Below are 22,370 nucleotides of genomic sequence, written 5' to 3'. Positions count from 1 at the left end.
ATGTCGATAACTGTTGAAGCTGAGTGATGAATACATGAGGATTCCTTCTATTAGCTCTCTATTCTTTTTTTTTTTTTTGAGACGGAGTCTGGCTCTGTCACCCAGTCTGGAGTGCAGCGGCGCGATCTCGGCTCAACTGCAAGTTCTGCCTCCTGGGTTCACGCCATCTCCTGTCTCAGCCTCCCAAGTAGCTGGGTCTATAGGCACCCGCCACCACGCCCAGCTCATTTTTTGTATTTTTAGTAGAGATGGTGTTTCACCATATTAGCCAGGATGGCCTCAATCTCCTGACCTCATGATCTGCCCATCTCAGCCTCCCAAAGTGCTGGGATTACAGGCGTGAGCCACCGTGCCCAGCTCCTTTATCTCGCTATTCTTATGTTTGAAAATGACTACAAAAACATTTACAGACCGGGTGCGGTGGCGCACACCTGTAATCCCAGCACTTTGGGAGGCCGAGGCAAGTCAGGAGTTCAAGACCAGCCTAACTAACATGGTGAAACCCCGTCTCTACTAAATACAAAAAATTAGCTTGGCGTGGTGATGTATGCCTGTGATCCTAGTTACTTGGGAGGCTGAGGCAGGAGAATCACTTGAACCTGGGAGGCAGAGGTTGCAATGAGCAAAGATCACGCCACTGCACTCCAGCCTGGGCAACAAGAGCAAGACTCTTTCTCGGAAAAAAAAAAAAAATTACAGAGCAGTATAAACATTTGCTTTAAAATATGTAGGTCGACAACAAAAGAGATAGTTTAAAAAAGTCAAAAATAATTGACCAATGGAGGTGAAATGTGAGGTCAGAGCACAGCATTGCTATAATCTGATATTTCTACTGGCTCTCTAAAACAAGCAATGTATAAGGTATACTTTGAAAAAACTAAAAATGCATATTACAAAGGAAAGAAATGGCATAAGAGAGAAATAACAGCTACATTAGGTGAAGAGAAACAAATGATAACCCAAGTTCTCATTACTTTTGCCTAGATTAACTGTCATACGATCCTGACAAGTCTATCTTGCGTGCAGTCTGCATACCACAAGCAAATTAATTTTCATAAAGTTCAAATTCCTTTATTTCTATATAAACATATTGAAGATTAGTCTGTCCAAACCAAATACGATCCAAAATTGGTAATAAATATGGAGAGAGCTCCAACTTTCCATCTAATTGTGATTCATTTTTATATGTGCTTAAAGAACAAGGCATATTAGAAATAGGAAGGTCTAATTTTATTGAATAAAAAGTATAAAGCTGATCAGGAGGCAAGTCATCTTTGATTCACCACAGTGTTCTAACAGCAGGTCCTATCATCTTATCCTATGTTTATTTCTACACACTGAAACTGCCTTTATATCAAATTCCATTGTGTTTTAACTTTTTCTTTCATACCATCATCCAAAATGATAACATTCCTACATCATTACTTCTACAATGGTTTTCCATGCCCCTGGAGTTCCGTTAACTGTGGGTAACTTAAAATCCAAATAACTAGATGTTTTTTAACCTTCATATTCTGTTATCATATAAGCCTCTGCTTATAACTGACTATTGTAACCTTGCTGCCACCATGCACAGGGCAAAACTATAGCCTCAGTGATTAAACAGGGGAAAAATTAAACTAAATTGACAACAAAATTTTCAAAATAAAAGACAGCAAAAGAGAACATGAATGCTGGCAAAATTCAGAACTTTCTGACTCTACAATGCAAAACTCATCCTCGATTTCAATAATCTCTTACAATCTTCTCTCCCCTCCAGTCAGGCCATGTTTCTAATTTTACCCCACAAACAAACACGCTAATTTTATTTTCCAAACATTTTGTTATGTTTTCTAATTTTTAATAAGTCTAAATAATCTATAGATCTTACAGGAAAATGGCTTCAATGCCAAGCTCTTTTCAAAAAGAAAAAGAAAGCCTCAATCTTGTTACTCCTTCTACAGCCCTTCTCTTAAAACTTTCTAGGTGTTCTTTGTCTGGTTTAGTCATTTACTAAATTGCATTCACATTCAATTTAACATTCAACACTATCTCATGTGACCATGCCCTGTCTTTCTAACTCTAGCCTGATTTCTTCCACATTTATTTTAAAATCTGTATGTAAACATTTTAAAACAACCAAAAATAAGGAAAATCTTCCCAAATATAGCTCTGCATCAATCATGACTCATTTATAGGAAGAATTAAAGTTCTTCTTTCTCCAGATGGACTAATAAACAAGTGTTAGACATCAAAACATGAAAACATACAGAAGATGTAATATGTTTTCAGATTCCAACCACTCTGGTAGACATGTAATAGAATGTTAGTTGAGAGAAGGGCAAGACCAATGTAGGCTGGAAATACTGAGGACCATTTACTAGAAAATGAGATTAAAGTTAAATAACTGCTAGAACTTAGGTAAGAGCACTCATAATTAATGGCAGAGATATGAAGAGTTTCAAAATTCTGGAGGCATTAAAGATAAATATTCCAATGCTGTCATTTCTAGAGTTAAATACCTATTTAATAGCATGAACACAGATATAGCATGAAGGTACTCTGAGGAAAAGGAAGTCTATTGTACTTCAGAACTACTTTGGGTGATGTCCAGTGAGAGTTGAGAGAGGAGTCATTTAAAAGATATTTTATAAGGGAAGAAGAAATAAACAATAAACCAGAACCAAGGAAGAATTTGAATCCTTTAGAGAAGCACAAAGAAGACAGACATTTCCAAGAAGGGTGAAATGGATCAAATACAGCATAGAGGACTTCCTGTTTCAATATGGTAGAATTAAACATCTCTGTCTCCTCTCCACTCTGCAAACATGGAGAAGAAGAAACAAAAAGAAAATACATCTTCTGACCAGGTGCAGTGGCTCACACCTGTAATCCCAGCTACTTGGGAGGCTGAGGCAGGAGAATTGCTTGAACCCAGGAGGCGGAGGTTGCAGTGAGCTGAGACTGTGCCACTGCACTCCAGCCTAGGTGACAGAGTAAGACTCCGCTTCAAAAAAAAAAAAAAAAGAAAATACATCTTCAATGAACCTTAAAGACAGCTAAACTCCATCCCCAGAATAGGAGGAAAGAACAGAAAACAGACTGGATTAGGCAGAGAAGAAACACAGAGATAGCAGTTTCTGTTTCTTATCTCAAACAAAAAGTACAAGGAACAGAGTTCTCTAAAACAGAGGCACCCCCTTGTGGGCAGAATTAATGAGTCATTTTTTTGCCAGATGTCAAGATTGCAGCAGGAACAAAACGGACTTCATCTGGCCCTGACGAATGGTACAAAGGCAGGCCTGAAGAAGGAGATGCGAATAGCCAGTATTCTTATATAAGCAGTTTGTTAGCATAAGAAGATGGAAGAGACACAGTTCTACAGGAAATATGCAAATAATAATCTCTCATTAGCTTGGGAGAATGAAAGGGTAAACCAACTCTCAACACAAAACCTTGTATGATAAAGGAGGTCAGTGTGAGGTATCCAGGCTTCTTACCAACTCAGAGCATTTTTCTGGACAGTCTTCAACACTATCCTTCTGTAACCAGTGGGTACAGCAGGAAATACCTTCATCCAAAGATGACAATGATAACCATAAAAGAAATGAGCATGAAAGCTATATGACGATGTTTCAAGGAACAAAAACCATAAATCCACAAGTTGAAAGGAAAAGCTGATACTGAGTGATCAATTCCAAGACATAACCTCACAAAGCCACTTAAGCTTTAAAGAAAAAGAAACCTATAGGCATCCCAGAAAATAAGTCACCCACGAGAGGAAATAATCACGCTTCAAACTTCTTCAAGCAACATTTGAATCTAGGAAACAACAGAAAATTGTCTAAATCCCTCAGGTAACGTCTACAAAACTCTTTGGAAAAGAAAGTATGGCTCAAGAATTTTACACGTGGCCAACTATCAACCAAATGTAAAGGTTAAAAAGATACTTTCCCATATGCAAAACCTCAGGGACTCTAGTTTCCATGAAATTATAAGCTCATAAAGACAGGATTTTGTTCAGTACACTGTTATATATCCATACCTAGAATGGTATTTCATCTTTGTTCTTACTATTATAAATGTAGTTTTCTTTCCTTAGTATCTTCTATTTGGTTGTTGAAGTATATATGAAAGCTATTGATTTTTATTTGTTAAGTTTGATATCCTACCACCTCACTGAGTTCTCTTACTATTTGTTATACTTTCTCAATTGGTTCTCTTGTGTTTTCCAGGGCTATAATCTCATTATCTGTAAATAAGAATGATTTTATAGCTTTCTTACCCATATTATAGATATACAAAAGCAACAATGGGAAAACTTGGAAAGCTCCATTTCTAAAGGACACAAAAGTAGATATGAAAATCTGAACAGAGTGTGTTCTTAGACAGAAAACATTGGCATTAAAGAGATGTTAAATTTCTGAAAGTTAATTTATATATTTAGCACAATCCCAATAAAAATTCGATGTAATCCCAGCACTTTGGGAGGCCGAGATGGGCGGATCACGAGGTCAGGAGATCAAGACCATCCTGGCTAACATGGTAAAACCCCGTCTCTACTAAAAAATACAAAAAACTAGCCGGGCGAGGTGGCGGACGCCTGTAGTCCCAGCTACTCGGGAGGCTGAGGCAGGAGAACGGCATAAACCCGGGAGGCGGTGCTTGCAGTGAGCTGAGATCCGGCCACTGCACTCCAGCCTGGGCGACAGGGCGAGACTCTGTCTCAAAAAAAAAAAAAAAAATCGAACAGGTTTTTCTCTGGAAATAGACAGTTAAGTCTAAAATTCATATGGTAAAATAATCAAAAATAGCCAGGATAACTCCAAAAAGGAAGTGTATGCAACTGTGGAAAGGAAGGGACTGTGTCAAGGATAAGAAGATTTGCTTTTGCACAAAAGGTATACTATTGGTATTATAGGTATAATACTGGTTATATTTTTTAACCAAGTATGGACCTCGTGTATTTTCAAAAAAATTAAAGGAATGGAAGGCGGGAATAAGCAGAAAGGAGATGCCATGGGATTTCTAAGCCAGAAACTTTTATATTTCTAAGCCATGGGATTGTCAGGGTTGTGAAGTACAATGGGAAGCGAAACTATTGTTAACCAAACACAAGTCTGAAGCTTTTTAAAATGGAAAGAAGGAAAGAAATGAAAAGAAACCTAAGTGTGAAACATGTTTTAAAATTACTACACAACCATGAAATACTGAGTGCATAAGGAAATGAAACCATAAACATAAAGGAAAGAGAGTGCCCAAGGATCATAGAGAGAGGAACAATAATCCTGAAAGGAAGGCTGTGAATGAATTAGGGAAGGATGGTATTATGAAATTGGATAGGGCTACTGGCCCTCTACAATTTAAAAGAGGAAAATATCTGCAATATAGGAAGAATAATATCTAAAAATGTCACAGTAATCTAAAGCACTCCATCCCATTTGTCACTCTAGAAGAATAGGGCCTTTAAGAAAATCTTGGAAACTGTGAAATGATATCAACCCTTCACTGAACAACTCTCATGTGGCTTTCTCTTTCAGAGCTGCTTTTCACTTATTCACCTGGACAGTGCCTCCCAAATATTTCTTCCTTCATCACCCAGGGCTCCTCTTCTTGCTCCAACTTGAATATCACATCCGGTTTGGTGACTTGACAGCCTATTACAAGAAATAGCAAAAGACGTGGATGTTAATGCTGGTGACGACCATCCAGATCTTGGGCTAAGTCCAAGTTTGAGGGTTCACAAAAGATGAGGATGAACAAACTTACACAATGACACAAAGTAATTAGCCTTTAACACTGAAGAGTGGAGCACATACAGTCATGTGGAGAAAGGAAAGGCTACAGTTATCTGGCAAGTTACAGTCTTCACACATTTCAGAAATGGAAAAGAATTTCTCTGTTAAATTGCAAAGCTACCAAGCTACCTTACCCACTGTAACTAGGTTGCTGTAGTTCTCCAGCATCACATCCCGATACAAGTTCCTTTGGGCAGGTTTCATCTGCTCCCACTCCTCCTGGGTAAGGTCAACAGCCACATCCTTAAATGTCACTGTTTCCTGTAAAAACATAATGCTAATTAATCTGAAGTCATCAAAATTAGGAATTGTGATCAAAACATGTAAGAACTTGTTTAGGTGGTACTCAGGCGTCAGAGGTCATTAAAAACCTTATCAGGTCTTCATATTTACCTAATTTTACATTATATTGTAGGGAAAATAAAGCATAGCAGAAATATCCTTGAAGGGTATGTTAATTATTAAGTCAGCAAACTTATTCATTCATCATCTATTATGCAGGAAGCTAGAGTCAGTGGTCACTAATTTTTACTTGGCTGTGACAGAGATGGAAGAATTGGACGTGACTCACAGGTAACTGGCTCAGAACCTGTCCAGATGTTTATGTGATCCAGGGGGAAGGGGAACATGGCAGAGAGTAGAGAGGTAAGAGAAATAAGGCAAGAGGAAGGAGAGGCATGAAAATTTGAACATGTAAAGTATGAAATTCCTATAGGACAGGGTGTCCAATCTTTGGCTTCCCTTGGGCCACATTGGAAGAATTGTCTTGGGCCACACGTAAAATACACTAACACCAGCTGATGAGCTTAAATAAATAAATAAATAAATCACAAAAAAATCTCATAATGTTTTTAAGAAAGCTTACAAATTTGTGTTGGGCCACATTCAAAGCTGTCCTGGGCTGCATGTGGCCTACCGGTCGTGGGTTGGACAAGCTTGCTATAGGACTTTCAGATGGAAATACTCACTATGCAGTTAGATATAAGAAGAAGGGAGATGAAAAGTTTTTAGTCATCAACCTAAGATTGGGAGCTGAATCCATGGCCAAAGGATGTGAGCAGCTGTAGAAAATATACATGGTGAGTAATACAGCTAAGGACAGAGTCCATAGTTAACCATCGAAGAAAGGGAGTGAGGTTTTGGTCTTTTGTTTATTTACAACCAAAGGATGGGAATTAAATCTATGAGAATGATATAACAGAAACCAACAAACAAATGCCAAATTTCTAAAAAAGAATGTGATTTGATCAATAGTGTCTAGCTCTTCCCATTAAAATAATTTTATATCCAAGTAAGGAAATAAAGAAAAACCTTTTAAACTGCAAAGGTTCTCTAGGGAAAAAAAAGAAAAAAAAAAGCACCACATAGCCACACTTAGGGGAATTTATTAAAGAGATAGTACAAATGGGACAAGATAAAATGGGAAATACAAATGGAAATCACCAAAGGCTGAATTTATTTTATTTTATTTTATTTTATTTTATTTTATTTTATTTTATTTTGCAGATGGAGTCTCGCTCTGTCGCCCAGGCTGGAGTGCAATGGTGCAATCTTGGCTCACTGCAATCTCTGCTCCTGGGTTCAAGCAATTCTCTTACAGCAGCCTCCCAAGTAGCTGGGATTACAGGTGCCCACTACCTCACCGGGCTAATTTTTGTATTTTTAGTAGAGACAGGGTTTCACCATGTTGGCCAGGCTAGTCTTGAACTCCTGGCCTCAGGTGGTCTGCCCACTTCAGCCTCCTAAAGTGCTAGGATTACAGGCGTGAGCCACCATGCGCGGCCCAAAGGCTGAATAATGTCTCTGAGAAACTATCTCTATGATGTTGAGATCATTACTATCATTAATATTATCACTGTCATCTACTGACTACTTGTTATGTGCTAGACAATGCTATAATATTTTGTTACATTAACTTTTAAAATTCCCCTAATAAGGCTATAAAGTAGCTACTATTATTATCCATTTAGAAGGTAAGAATACCTTGATAAGTTTAATATATAGATAAACACTGGTGAGAAGTTTTTAAAGATTAAAATTTCTGGAAATTGCCCTAAAGGCATATAGCAAATAAAGAACCATTTAATAATAATAAAAAACCACTAAAACTTAATAAAAACTGTAAGAGTCTGTGGCATTTGAGCCACAATCTGCAGGTTTAAATGCTTCTTACCAGTTATGCTTGTTTTACTGTGGATTAGGTCCATGGAATACTTTCCATTGCTATCCTGGAAGTGGAATTCCTCTCAACTTTTTATTTTTATTTTTTTTCCTCTCAACTTTTTAAAACTTACCATTCTATTGTTTATTACATGTTCTTTTTAAATCCCAAATTTGAATAATTGTATTATTTTTCTTGTTTTAGGCTTGACAAATGTGAAGAGACAAGGAAATGAATTTATTTGCAACAGAGTTATGGCAAAGTTCAAGCTTAAGGGCGCACTCAGAAACAACGGAGATTTTGGTGGAGAGCAATTAAGAGAAGGTGGTAATTCTTTGTATTTATTTATTAGTTTTTTTTTTTTTTTTTTGAGACGGGGTCTCGGTCTGTCACCCAGGCTGGAGTGCAGTGGCCGGATCTCAGCTCACTGCAAGCTCCGCCTCCCGGGTTCACGCCATTCTCCTGCCTCAGCCTCCCGAGTAGCTGGGACTACAGGCGCCCACCACCTCGCCCGGCTAGTTTTTTGTATTTTTTTTTAGTAGAGACGGGGTTTCACTGGGTTCGCCAGGATGATCTCGATCTCCTGACCTCATGATCCACCTGCCTCGGCCTCCCAAAGTGCTGGGATTACAGGTGTGAGCCACCGTGCCTGGCCACACCCAGCTAATTTAAAAAAATTTGTTGTAAAGACTGGGTCTTGCTGTGTTGATCCAGCTGGTCTCAAACTCCTGGCCTCAAGTGATCCTCCTGCTTTGGCCTCCTAAAGTGCTGGGATTACAGGTGTGAGCCACCATGCCTCACTTTCTTCAAGATACATAATGGAACAAACATATTCTTTAAAATAACAAAGTTTAGGCCGGGCACAGTGGCTCAAGCCTGTAATCCCAGCACTTCGGGAGGCCGAGACAGGCGGATCACGAGGTCAGGAGATCGAGACCATCCTGGCTAACACGGTGAAACCTCGTCTCTACTAAAAAATACAAAAAACTAGCCGGGCGAGGTGGTGGGCGCCTGTAGTCCCAGCTACTCGGGAGGCTGAGGCAGGAGAATGGCATAAACCCGGGAGGCGAAGCTTGCAGTGAGCCGTGAGCCGAGATAGCACCACTGCACTCCAGCCTGGGCAACAGAGTGAGACTCTGTCTCAAAAACAAAACAAAAAAAAAAAAAACAAAGGTTACAGCAAGGGAATAAAGATAACTGAAAATCAGTTCTGGGTGTATGTGCTGACTGGCAACTTTTTAAAAATTTTTTTTCCCCTAAAGTTATATAACCATTAAACGAATATTCTTCTTTTAAAAACTTGAGATGGTACATGACATTCTTTTATACTTTTCCTGGCCATTCTGCATGTTTTTATTTTTCAAACGTATTCTAGACTCGGCTTGAATAAACTTGTCTAATTCTAAGAAAAATGATTTAGAATTGTTATTGAGATTCAGATAAATCTATGTAGGTTAAAGACAATTTACAGGCCGGGCGCGGTGGCTCAAGCCTGTAATCCCAGCACTTTGGGAGGCCGAGACGGGCGGATCACGAGGTCAGGAGATCGAGACCATCCTGGCTAACACAGTGAAACCCCATCTCTACTAAAAAATACAAAAAACTAGCCGGGCGAGGTGGCGGGCGCCTGTAGTCCCAGCTACTCGGGAAGGCTGAGGCAGGAGAATGGCGTAGACCCGGGAGGCGGAGCTTGCAGTGAGCTGAGATCCGGCCACTGCACTCCAGCCTGGGCGACAGAGCGAGACTCCGTCTCCAAAAAAAAAAAAAAATAAATAAATAAATAAATAAATAAAGACAATTTACATTAATTTAATAATGATGGATCTTATCCAAAAAAGGGTATTTAAAAAATTTGTTCAAATCCTCTTTTATATCTCAGTAATAATTTGAAGGTTTCATTCTCCCATGTACATCACATACATTTCTTTATTTTTTTCTTTAGGGTTTTTTTCCAGTCTGAGCCTCATTCTTCCATTTCATTTTTGATGGTGTGGTTTATAGAAAAAAATGGTATTGATTTTTGTATATTAATTTTGTGTCCATAGTTCAATCATCTCATGTTTCTCTTCTGTTGCCTAAAAACATAATCGTATCATTTAGATATCATAATTTTGAATGTACCATCCCACTTTTTACTTCATTTCCCTCCCCTTATGTGTAGGCATACAAAATTATATAGATAAATGTGGTAGCACTGGCAAGCTGGATGGGTTCCTGACTAGTGGGAAAGTGCCTCATTTTTACAAGTAAACATGGTACCAGCTTTTAGCTTATTATCTGCATGTATATGTGTTGTATGCATGTGAATAATTTCTTAAAAGTATCATGGTAAGAAAGTGTTCTTTTATTTTTACTTTATAAATAGGTCCTTTTGAAATCACAGGTTCTGAGTTTAAAAATTTTCAGCTCTATACATCTGATTGTTTTCCTCTTGAATATAATAATTTATATTAATAGATTCCCTTAAATGGAAACATCTTTAATTGTGACAGAAAATATATTTCAGTACAGGGGCAATGGCTCATGCCTGTAATCCTAGTACTTTGGGAGGCTGAGGCAGGTGGATCACTTGAGGTCAGAATCACTTGCGGTCAGCCTGGCCAACACCGTGAAACCCTATCTCTACTAAAAATGCAAAAACTTAGCCAGGCGTGGTGGTAATCCCAGCTGCTTGGGAAGCTGAGGCATGAGAATCACTTAAACCCAGGAGGTGGAGGTTGCAGTGAGCCAAGATCACGTCACTGCTCTCCAGCCTGGGCAACAAAGCAAGACTCCATCACCGAAAACAAATAAATAAATAAATATATATCTTTTTATAGATATCTTTATATATATACACATATATATATGTATTTTTGCTCAATTCTTCTCCAATTAGTCTGTGCAATTCAACGAAAATCCCCAACAGGATTTCTTCCTAGAACTAGATAAACTAATTCTAAAAATCAAATAGAAGCCCAGAGGTCCCAAGGTAGCTCAAAAATTTTTGAAAAACTAAGAATAATGTATGTGCATAAAGAAGTGGTAAAATCATTGCCCATATAAAGTAATAGTAATCAAACCAATGTAAAACACACACATACAAGTACGGTACCGATATAAATGTAGACAAATAGATTAAAGAAAAAGTAAAAGCCTAGAAACAATCATTTATGTATACAGTAAAGGTGGCATCACAAAGGAAATATTTACTTAATGAATGGTGTTGGAACAACTAGTCTTCTACATGCAAAGGTAATTCTACTAATAGAATTATCAGTAAATTCCTATCTCAAACCAATTACAATATTATAATCCAGTTGGATTAAAGACTAAATATGGAAAACAAAGCTTTGGACAGAGATTATCTCAATGATCTAATATTAATTAGGAAAGATATCTTAGAAAAGATCAACATTGGCAACTCATGAAAAAAGACTAAATATTAATTGTTGCATATTTTGACTGAATTCTATTATGTGTACATATTTATCATACATTAAACGTAACTAACTTCAGTGTCTATACAACAAAAAATAAATGATAACATAAAAGTGACAGATTGGGAGAACGTAGTTGCATAAATCCCAAGTCCTAATACTGAAATAGGCATTCTTAAAATATTCTAATATCAAATAGAGAAAAAACTATTATTAAAAATAGACAAACAATATGAACAGGTAATTGGCTTTTGTATTTCTTCACTCATAATGAGCCTCCATCTGTACAGTAATGTAGAGTGTGGGCCCTAGAGTCAGACTGTATGGATTTGAATCCTGGGTTTATGACACACTGATGCACAATGTTATGTAAGCTTCTTAACCTCTGTGCATTTCCTTTATCTAAAAAAATTAAATAATATGTACTTTATAGACTTCTGATAATAATTACATGAAATAAGCTATGTAAAGCACAATATACCTGGCACATAGTAATAACTCAGTAAAGCTATAACAGTTGGTCCTCCATATCTGTGGGTTCAATATCCATGGATTCAACCAATGGCAGACCAAAAATATTTGAGAAAAAAATAACAATACCTATCATTTACGGGGTACTTGTTACATGTATTTAACCCTCCCAACATTCCTATGGGATAAACACCATTATTATCCCCATTTACAGACTTACAGATGCAACTGAGTCACGAAAAGATTAAGAAACTTGTCCACAGTCATGCACTTCATAAGTCACTGAGGCGAGATTTAAACTCAAGCCTGTCTAGGGCCACAGAGGTTTGTCTAGGGCCACCGCACCAACAGAAGTAATTGGATGAGCCATATGATCATATGGTCAAAAGAAGTATGTGTATATGTTTCATGATGGGCAAGACATACATAAGCTGACGAAAAAGAGGCAGTTAAGCAGAAAACATTCAAAATGTAGGTGTGTGAGTGACGTCAGGGATGGAAACAAAAAGAATCAAGAGCAGAGAATATGTAATTTTGTAAGATGAGGATGAAGACTGTATCTTTTGAGACCATAAAAAAGATGTGAAAAGCTATGGATATCAGAACTATAAGACTTTGCCATACAATATTAGTATAATTTAGCTCAACTTGGATTAAAATTTCAATTGAAGAAAATATATACATAGGATCATTTGAAAGGTATGTGTTCCACTTCCTCTTCCAGATAATTTAAATTTTTGAACTTTGGCCAAGACTGACTTTTAAAAGCTGAGCTAAAAATTGTAAGAATTAAGGAATTACAGGTGTCCCTAGGAAACCATGGAGAATTGGTTCCAGGATCCCCACGGATAACAAAATCCACAGATGCTCAAGTCCCTTATATAAAATGGTGTAGTATTTGTACATAACCAATGTACATCCTCCCGTATACTTTAAATCATCCCTAGATTACTTATAAAACCTAATATGTGATTTCGATGTAAATAGTTGTTACATTATATTGTTTAGAAAATGACAAGAAAAAAGTCTGTACATGTTCAGTACAGATGCAACCACCCATTTTTTTTTCAAGTATTTTTGATTTGCAGTTGGTTGAATCTATGGAAGCAGAATCTACAGACACAGAAGTCCAACTATATTTTAGAGTTTCTTTTTGACCAAGGTGCCAATGAAAAGTCTTTTCTTCACTTAAATAATTGTAAGTTTTTCCTCATAAATGGTGCAACTTATGGAATAAACTTAAGTGTCCCAGTTTGCTTTGACTCTCCAGATCATATTTAAATTTGAACTCAACTTTAATAATTCTGTATGCACCTGCTTCCGCACAGTCATATCTCAAATTTCCCCGGGTTCTGATTTTCTATCTGTATTTTTTCTCACTTTGATTTTCATCAATTTATTTTTTCCAACATATTGGTAGGTTACAATAACCCACCGTAACTGCACTGCAAAGTAACGCAGGAAACAAATAAATGCTTAAGACGTACAAGAGGCCTGGTTGTATCCTCTTCTTCCTCGGAAAGGGCAGACTCCTGAGAATACCAAGCTGAAGGAAGAGAAACAAAACAGATTTGCTTCAAAGTTTCAGACAAAGGAATATAGAAATCTACAGTACCAGGTGGCTATAAGACCCTCTACAGATGAATGATCCTTGAAACAATGAGAAATGTTAACCGCCATCTAGCTACAGAGACACTGAAATGGACACGGATAGCTAATTTAATCATACGGGGTCTGATGGGGATTTCTGGAGGGCTAAGTATATAGTGCCCAGTGAATCTATTGGCAATATTTTATCTCCCTAGAATCTTGCTGTTTTATTTCTAACAGGAAGTTTATCTTAAGTACATAATAACAGATACCCCAAAAATTTAAAGATTGGGATGACCTTTAAAATGCTTTTATTTTTTTCTTTTTTTTTGAGATGGAGTCTCACTCTGTCGTCCAGGCTAGAGTGAGTGCAGTGGCCTATCTCCGCTTATCGCAACCTCTGCCTCCTGGGTTCAAGCAATTCTCCTGCCTCAGCCTCCCGAGTAGCTGGGATTATAGGCATCCACCACCATGCTTGGCTAACTTTTTTGTATTTTTAGTAGAGACAGAGTTTCACCATGTTGGCCAGGCTGATTTCAAACTCCTGACCTCAAGTGATCCATCTGCCTCAGCCTCCCAAAGTGCCCGGCTTACGGGCGTGAGCCACCACGCCTGGTCTAAAATGTTATTTTTTAACCATAAAGAATTTAAGGCCTGGCGCAGTGGCTCACACCTGTAATCCCAGCACTTTGGGAGGCCAAGGCGGGCGGATCACAAGGTCAGGAGTTCGAGACCAGCTTAGCCAATATGACGAAACCCCGTCTCCACTAAAAATACAAAAATTAGCTGGGCCTGGTGGTGCATGCCTGTAGTCCCAGCTACTTGGGAGGCTGAGGCAGGAGAATCGCTTGAACCCAGGAAGCGGAGGTTGCAGTGAGCTGAGATCGCACCACTGTACTTCAGCCTGGGCGACAGAGCAAGACTCTGTCTCTCCCCCCAAAAAAAAGAACTCAGAAAAAAAACCTTCATCAGAGACTGGCTACAGGTAATGCAGAACATTCATATGATAGAATGCAATACAGTCATGATTCTAATGACATTTTTTAAAAACTTGATTTATTTTTTCCCCTAAAATTTCAGGACCTTTTGGTTAAAAAGGAAAGCCTGAATACCTGCGTTTATTAATATTTCCACTCTCTCCCAAACCAATCGTAATGTTAATAAAGGAAAAAAGGAGGCTAAAACTCATAAGGACAAAGAATATAGAAGACTTCCACAGATAAGAGCGAGCTGTCAACAAAATGTGGGAAGCTAGAGAGCAGACAAATGAGTGGTATCTAACTTAACCAGAGAAAGGCGAAGCTTAAGTAAGGGTGGGAGGAGGGTGGGGAAGCCATGGCAGGACCCTAGAAAGGTTCAGGAATGGAGCTACTAAGTATTTCTGCGGACTAGAGGTTGGGAGTAGGGCTGAAAACCAGAAAACCAAACGTAAGATGTCATAAAAAGATGTTAAGGTTGCCTGATGTCTTCTTTTACCCAACATGGCATAGTCACATTTCCCTCACATTGGCAACAGGAAAAACTAAAGATTTTTTTCTCTAGATATACTGAATGAGACAAGCTCTGGATTTCAGGCATATCAGATTCAGATAAAGGTGGGGTTGAGGCAATGCAGAGAAAAAAGAATTAAATAAAAGTTCTCATATTGCAAGATGAGGTGCCTAACATGCCCACTTCCTTCCTTTGTCTGTCTCCCAAAAAGCGGGAGTTCTGGCTTGTACTCCTCAAGCAAAATCTAGGAATTCTTGCTGGGGAAACTGACTAGCCCAAAAGAAAATGCTTACAGATCCTGACATCTGGTCAACCTTCAACCTCCAAAAAATAATACCATATTAGAAAGAAGGGCAAGGAGAAGAGTGTGTTGGGGTGGAGGTGAAAAGGAAGGGGTTAGGTAGTGAAAGAGAGCTAAATCCTTAACTCCATTATCAAAAATCAACAGGAAATATCTAAAACTGAGAAATCAAGCATTAGCAGTATAAGAATGTTATTTAGAAAAAAAGGAGGTGAATACCAGAATATTGAGACGAAAATGTGCAAAGTGGTTGCCTTTCAGGAATGGGAACAGGGGACGAGGATGGATGGAATAGGCAGCTTTTGTTTATGTTATAGTACAGCATTTAAAGATCTATTTAAATATACTCTTTAAGAAACAAAAATTGCATTTCAAAATTTATTTTTAAAAAATCAAATAGTCAAATGAATAAGATTAAAAACAAATGTCTCCCCTGCACAGTCAACTCACACACGTGACCTTTCTCGGTAGGAGTAATGCATTTCTTTCCACTGTCCCCAAATGTAGAACCTTTCTCTCCTAAGCTCTGTCCACCTATGAGCCACCTCACCTTTCCTTTCCACCATGTGGCTCAAATGCTCCATTGTTACACAGCTATTGCTGATCACTGAAGGTTGAGATGTCATTCAGACTTTGCCTGCTCTGGGCAGAAGGGTCAAGACAGGCTCCAGCAACTCCAGGGTCCACTCTCTTTCAGGACTCTCCAGCCTCTAAGGCAGGTCTCAGGTCAGGTCTCCTTCCATGATAGACACCTGTTCCTCAGACTTCTATTTGCACTGCAGATGTGTTTTATCCTTGTGGGGCCAGGACCTGTGGATTAGGATATAAATCTAATTTACCTGGTGCCTTTTCACTGGCTCCCTGTGATAACCAGCTTCCAAGATGGCCGCCAGTGATCACTGTCTTCTGGTATTCATGCCTTTGTAGATCCCTCCCACCCTGAGTATCTTTGACCTTCACAACCAATAGGATATTGCAGAAATGATGGTGTGTGACTTCTAAGGTTAGGTTATAAGACATTAGGGCTTCTGTCTTGCATGTTTGGATCATGTACGTTGAGGGAAGCCAGCTGCCATACCATGACGACACTCAACCAACCCTACGGAGAGGCCTCCTGTTGACAGCTAACACTAACTTGGAAGCCAGCTGTCTTGGAAGTGAAGCCTCCAGCCCCAGTGCAGCCTTCTGATGACTATAGCCCAGCTGACATCTTGACTGCAACTTCATGAGATATCCAAGCCAAAATACCCAGTGAAGACACTTCCCACAGAAACTGTGAGATAATGTTTATTGTTGTTTAAGCCACTAGTTTTTGAAGTAATTTGTTACACACTAATAGATAATTAATACAGCTTCAAACACTAATCTTATTTGTAATTCATACGCTCTGGACACACTGACCAGAGGTGTAAACAAAGTTATGTTTACCTATCTGTTTTTCAAATATCTTCTATGTGTCTAAAAGTATATGTTCGATGAGATGACAGATATAAACCTGAGTCAAAAAACACCCAGATTTGCAGCAACCCCAAATTTGGCAAGAAAGAGAGTTTCATTCAAAGACCAGCTATTCCATTCCATTTCTGTATTATCTTGGCAATTAAGAGAGAACTGCAATTTAGAATTCCAAGTCTCTTCATCTGAAATGACAATTATACTCATGTCACAATAATATTGGATGAATATATGAAATGACTATTAAGATATATGAATTTAGGCCGGGCGCAGTGGCTCATGCCTGTAATCCCAGCACTTTGGGAGGCCAAAGCGGGAGGATCACGAGGTCAGGAGATGGAGACCATCCTGGTTAACATAGTGAAACCCCGTCTCTACTAAAAATACAAAAAATTAGCCGGGCGTGATGGCGGGCGCCTGTAGTCCCAGCTACTCGGGAGGCTGAGGCAGGAGAATGGCGTGAACCCAGGAGGCGGAGCTTGCAGTGAGCCGAGATCGCGCCACTGCACTCCAGCCTGGGAGATAGAGCAAGACTCCGTCCCAAAAAAAAAAAAAAGATATATGAATTTAGCAGCTGCTATGAGTCTTTATTAGGTAAAGGGTAAAAAAAAATATGTAACAAAATAGACTAATTTTTGCCCTGTATGATAAATAAAACAGAAAACATTCAATTATAATAGGTTTTGAGAAGTGCTATGCTTGAAATATCCTCCTAATACCCCTAACACGCTCACTTTTTTTTCATGACAGTGATCACTTTCTTTCTTTTTTTTTTTAGACGGAGTTTCGCTCTTGTTGCCCAGGCTGGAGTGCAATGGCACGATCTCAGCTCACTCCTGATCTCAGGTGATCCATCGGTCTCGGCCTCTCAAAATTCTGGGATTACAGGCATGAGCCACCACACTCGGCTGACAGTGATCACTTTCTAACAAACTATTAATATATATAGTCATGCATCACTTTGCAACAGAGATATGCTCTGAGAAATGTGTCATTAGGCAATTTCATCATTGTGCGAATATAAGAGTGTACTTACACAAATGTGGATGGCATAGCCTACTACCCACCTGTGCTATATGGTACAACCTATTGCTCCTAGGCTACAAACCTGTATGGCAGGTTAGTGTAGACAACTGCAATACAAAGGTAAATGTTTGTATATCTAAACATACCTAAACACAGGAGAGAAACTGTAAAAATATAGTATAAAAGATAAAAAATGGTACAGTGGAAAGTTTAAATGGAAAGTGGAAAAATGGAAAGTTTCATTCATTACCATGAATGAAACTTGCAGAACTGGAAGTTGCTCTGAGTGAGTGAGTGGTGAGTGAATGCAAAGGCCTTGGACACTACTATATACTACTGTAGACTTTATAAACACTGTACACTTAGGCTACACTAAATTTATAAAATTATTTTTATTTCTTCGAATTGTTGAATTAGCCTTGGCTTACTATAACTTTGTTACTTTATAAGCTTTTCCATTTTTTTTTTTTGAGACAGAGTCTCGCTCCATAACCCAGGCTGGAGTAATGGCACGATCTTGGCTCACTGTGACCTGTGCCTCCTGAGTTCAAGTGATTCTCCTGCCTCAGCCTCCCAAGTAGCTGGGATTACAGGCGTCTGCCACCACGCCTGGCTAATTTTTGTATTTTTAGTAGAGACGGGGTTTCACCATGTTGGTCAGCCTGGTCTCTAACTCTTGACCTCAGGTGATCCACCTGCCTTGGCCTCCCAAAGTGCTGGGATTACAGGAGTGAGCCACCATGTCCAGCCAGCTTTTCAATTTTTTAAAACTATTTGACTCTTAGCACATAGCTTAAAACACATTGTACAGCTGTACAAAAATATTTTCTTTCTTTATATCCTTATTCTATAAGCTATGTTCTTAAAATTCTTTTTTAACTTTTTGAATTTTCTTGTTAAAAATTAAGACACAAACACCCATTAGCCTAGGCCTACAGTGTCCAGGATCATTGGTATTGTCATTCACCTCCACATCTGGCCCCACTGGAAGATCTTCAGGGACAATAACACACATAGAGCTATCACATCCTATGACAACAATGCCTTCTTCTGGAATACCTCCTGAAGGACCTGAGGCTGTTTTACAGTTAATTTTTTTAAATAAATAGGCATATGCTCCAGACTAATGATAAATAGTATAGTAGGCACATGAACCAGTAACATATTTATTATCATTACCAAGTATTATGTACTGTACATAATTTTACGTTATACTTTTATCTGACTGGCAGCAGAGTAGGTTTGTTTAAACCAGCATCACTGCAAACACGAGTGATGGTATTGTGCTACAGTGTTATATTGGCTAGAAAGTCACTAGGTGACAGGAATTTTACAGCAGGGGTCCTCAACCCCTGGGCCATGTACCAGTACCGGTACCGTACTGGTTCCTGGTTAGGAACCAAGCCACACAGCAGGAAGCGAGCAACAGATGAGCGAGCATTACCGCCTGAGCTCCACCTTCTGTCAGATCAGTGGTGGCATTACAACCTTACAGGAGTGTGAACCCTCTTTTGAACTGTGCATGTGAGGGATATAAGTTGCTTGCTCCTTATGAAAATCTAATGCCTGATGATTTGAGGTAAAACAGTTTCATCCTGAAACCATAACCCTCCCGTCCCCTGGTCCATGGAAAAATTGTCTTCCACAAAACCAGTCCCTAGCGCTAAAAAGGCTGGGGACCACTGTCTCATAGGACAACTGTCATATATGTATATAGTCCATACATATACGGCACATGAGTATAGTTTAGTTATATATACTGTCCACCCACCCCCCACAACATAAACTCCAGGAAAACAAGGACTTATTTTTGTCTGTTTTTGATATTGATAGTAGGTGCTCAAAAATATGCTGATAAAATGGTTCAGTCATTATCAAAAACACTATGACAATCAAAGATGAAAAACAGACATTACCACATGTATATATAAAAAATTGAAAGCAGGGACTCAGTTGTATACCCATGTTTGTAGCAGTGTCACTTGCAATTGCCAAAAGGTAGAAGCAGCCCAAGTATCCAATGATGAATAAACTGATAAACAAAATGTTTATCCATATATGACATACTTATTATGCGGCCTTAAAAAAGGAGGAAATTCCAATACATGCTAATATGGATGAATCTTGAGGACATTATGCTAAGTTAAATCAGGGTCACAAAAGGACAAACAACATATGATTCTGCTTATATGAAGTACCTAGAATAGTCAAATTCAGAGACAGAAAGTAGAATGGCAGATGCCATAGGCCGGGGGAAAGCGGGGGATAGAGAGTTATTGTTTGATAGGTACTGGGTTTCTGTTTTGCAAGAAGAAGAGTTCTGTGGATGGATGGTGGTGATGGTACCATAACAATGTGAATGTACTTCATGTCACTGAACTGTACACTTAAATATGGTTTAGATGGTAAATTCTACGTTGTATATTTTACCACAATTGAATATATATATATGTATACAGTTGGTCCTCCTTATCCACGGGTTCTGCATCCTCAGATTCAATCAGCCTCAGATAAAAAATATAGTTAGGCCTACGATAGTTGTGTCTGTACTGAACATGTACAGTACAGATTTTTTTCTTCTTATTCCCTAAACAATAAAGTGTAACAATGATTTACATAGTATTTACATTGTATTAGGTATTACAAATAATCTAGAGATGATTTAATGTATACAGAAGGATGTAGGGACTTGAGCATCTGTGCATTCTGGTATCCATGGAGGGGTCCTGAAACCAACCCCTCCTGGATATGAACCGTATATAGAATAAATGGGCTACTACTACTAATTTGGGGCTTTAACACTAGAAGAGAATAGGCCAGGCACGGTGGCTCACGCCTATAATCCCAGCACTTTGGGATGCTGAGGTGGGCAAATCACGATGTCAGGAGATCTAACACGGTGGCTAACACAGTGAAACCCAGTCTCTACTAAAAATACAAAAAATCAGCTGAGTGTGGTGGCACATCTGTAGTCCCAGCTACTCCGGAGGCTGAGGCAGAAGAATCGCTTGAACTCAGGAGGCAGAGGTTGCAGTGAGCCGAGACCGTGCCACTGCACTCCAGCCTGGGTGACAGAGCGAGACTCCGTCTCAAAAAACAAAACAAAACAAAACAACAACAACAAAAACTAGAAGAAAATAATATACCAGACAAGAATAACACAGAAATTGGCGGATATTTTGGAGTTCAAGTATTTTAAAGTCTTCAGGTTGAGTTTTGTTAAGTATGCATATTAAAAATAGAAGGATAATAGCAGAAACCAAAGTAGGGGAGAAAAAGGGATAAGGTGAATTTGCCCAATAAAAAAAGATATATGTGCAACTATTATATGTCACTCAAAAATGTTTAAGGCATAATAAATAGAAAATAAAACGTTTATACGAGCAATCATGATAAATGCCACTGAATTATACTCACCTATTAAAATAACAGTCAAACGGGATAAACGGATGTAAACCCAGCAATATGCTCCTCACAAGACACAGATCTGAAACATAAAGACACAAAGGGGTTAGAAAATGAAATTCTTAAGAAATACAATAAAACTTGAAAAGCAATATTATCAGACAAAAGCGAACCTGGACTAAAAGGCACTCACCAGGATAAAGAGGTATGTTTCTTAAGGTGGTAGACTGGAATTTTAGTCCAATTCCTCACCCCCTCTAATAGATTATATATTCATACTCTTTGGAAGGTAACTTTGCCCTCCAATTGTGGGCATAATTGATTTTAGGCTTAGCCATGTGACTTGTTCTGGTTAAGGCAATCTCTCTTGTGCTCCGGTGACCCATCATGAGCAGAGCATGCCCTGGCAATAAATGTGCTTTTGGCCTGAGATCCAGAAAGAACAGATGCAGAGCAGATCTTAACTCGTCGCGCAGCCTATCCACTCAGCCAAGCCCCACCTAGATCAGCTGAACACCGTCAACGCGCCAGCCTGTGAACAGGAGAATAAGGACTTGCTGTTGTATGGCATTGAGTTCAGGGGTGGTTTTTAGACATCATTATTATCATGGCAATAGCTAACTAATATACATAAAAGCAGCAAGTCGTAAGATAATAATGAACCTGAAAAGTTCACCAAGGAATACTGGAAAACTACAAATTGTAGGGTCAAGGACTACTAGGGTAAAAAAAACAGCAAAGGAGAGGAGTGGCCAACAGGGAGAGAGGACCAGTGAAAAACAAGTAAGTGTTTTTCAAGTCGTTATCAACTATGCCAAATGCTACAGAGAAGCCAGCTCAAGACAAGAACTACTAGACATATTACAATCACGCACACTTCGCCACGCTCACACTCACTAGAGCCTTAATCACAATCACACACATATCACACATTTCATCATAATCACGCGCAACCAAACATCACAATCACCCCATCACAATCATTCGTGCCGTCACACTCACACACACAACCACACACCCACACTAACTCCCTTCACAGTTTTCTGTCCCAACAACTGCAACCACTTACCAGTAGCGTACCCTGAGCACTCCCCACTGCCGCTACTCGGGACACTCTGGGCCTAAGTGGCTCCGTGTCCCGTCAGCCGCGAGTCCCTTGCTCGCCCCCTGCAGCGGGGACTCGGCAGCGTCACCTGCCGGAAACACCCGAATGTTCATCCCGCACGCAGTTTCTGAGATTCTGGGTGAAGGAGACCCACAGATAGGTGTGGAAC

At 39.0% G+C, this 22,370-nt stretch overlaps 1 protein-coding gene across 6 annotated transcripts in view; it reads right to left on the bottom strand.

The window, feature by feature from the left end:
• The window catches only part of ZNF568 (zinc finger protein 568), a 72,869-nt gene that overhangs the window by 9,939 nt on the left and 40,560 nt on the right, over positions 1–22,370 (bottom strand). For 2 of the 6 annotated variants that reach the window (XM_050768997.1, XM_050768998.1), the window contains 5 exons: positions 21,109–21,178; positions 15,761–16,020; positions 13,316–13,374; positions 5,912–6,038; positions 5,541–5,636 (listed from right to left, as the gene is read on the bottom strand). In XM_050768997.1, the coding sequence (XP_050624954.1) occupies positions 5,541–5,636; positions 5,912–6,038; positions 13,316–13,374; positions 15,761–15,836 (358 nt within the window). In that variant the 5' untranslated portion in view covers positions 15,837–16,020; positions 21,109–21,178. Of the gene's footprint in view, positions 1–5,540; positions 5,637–5,911; positions 6,039–13,315; positions 13,375–15,660; positions 16,021–21,108; positions 21,179–21,289; positions 21,629–22,165; positions 22,262–22,370 lie in introns of those variants that run through there. The other 4 variants (XM_050768995.1, XM_050768996.1, XM_050768999.1 and 1 more) reach the window with 4 other exon arrangements.

This window comes from Macaca thibetana, chromosome 19 (genome assembly GCF_024542745.1).
Source record: "Macaca thibetana thibetana isolate TM-01 chromosome 19, ASM2454274v1, whole genome shotgun sequence".
Lineage (NCBI taxonomy): Eukaryota > Metazoa > Chordata > Mammalia > Primates > Cercopithecidae > Macaca > Macaca thibetana.
Note: the sequence above shows the minus strand (reverse complement) of the source record. Positions and strands in the feature narration are given on the sequence as shown.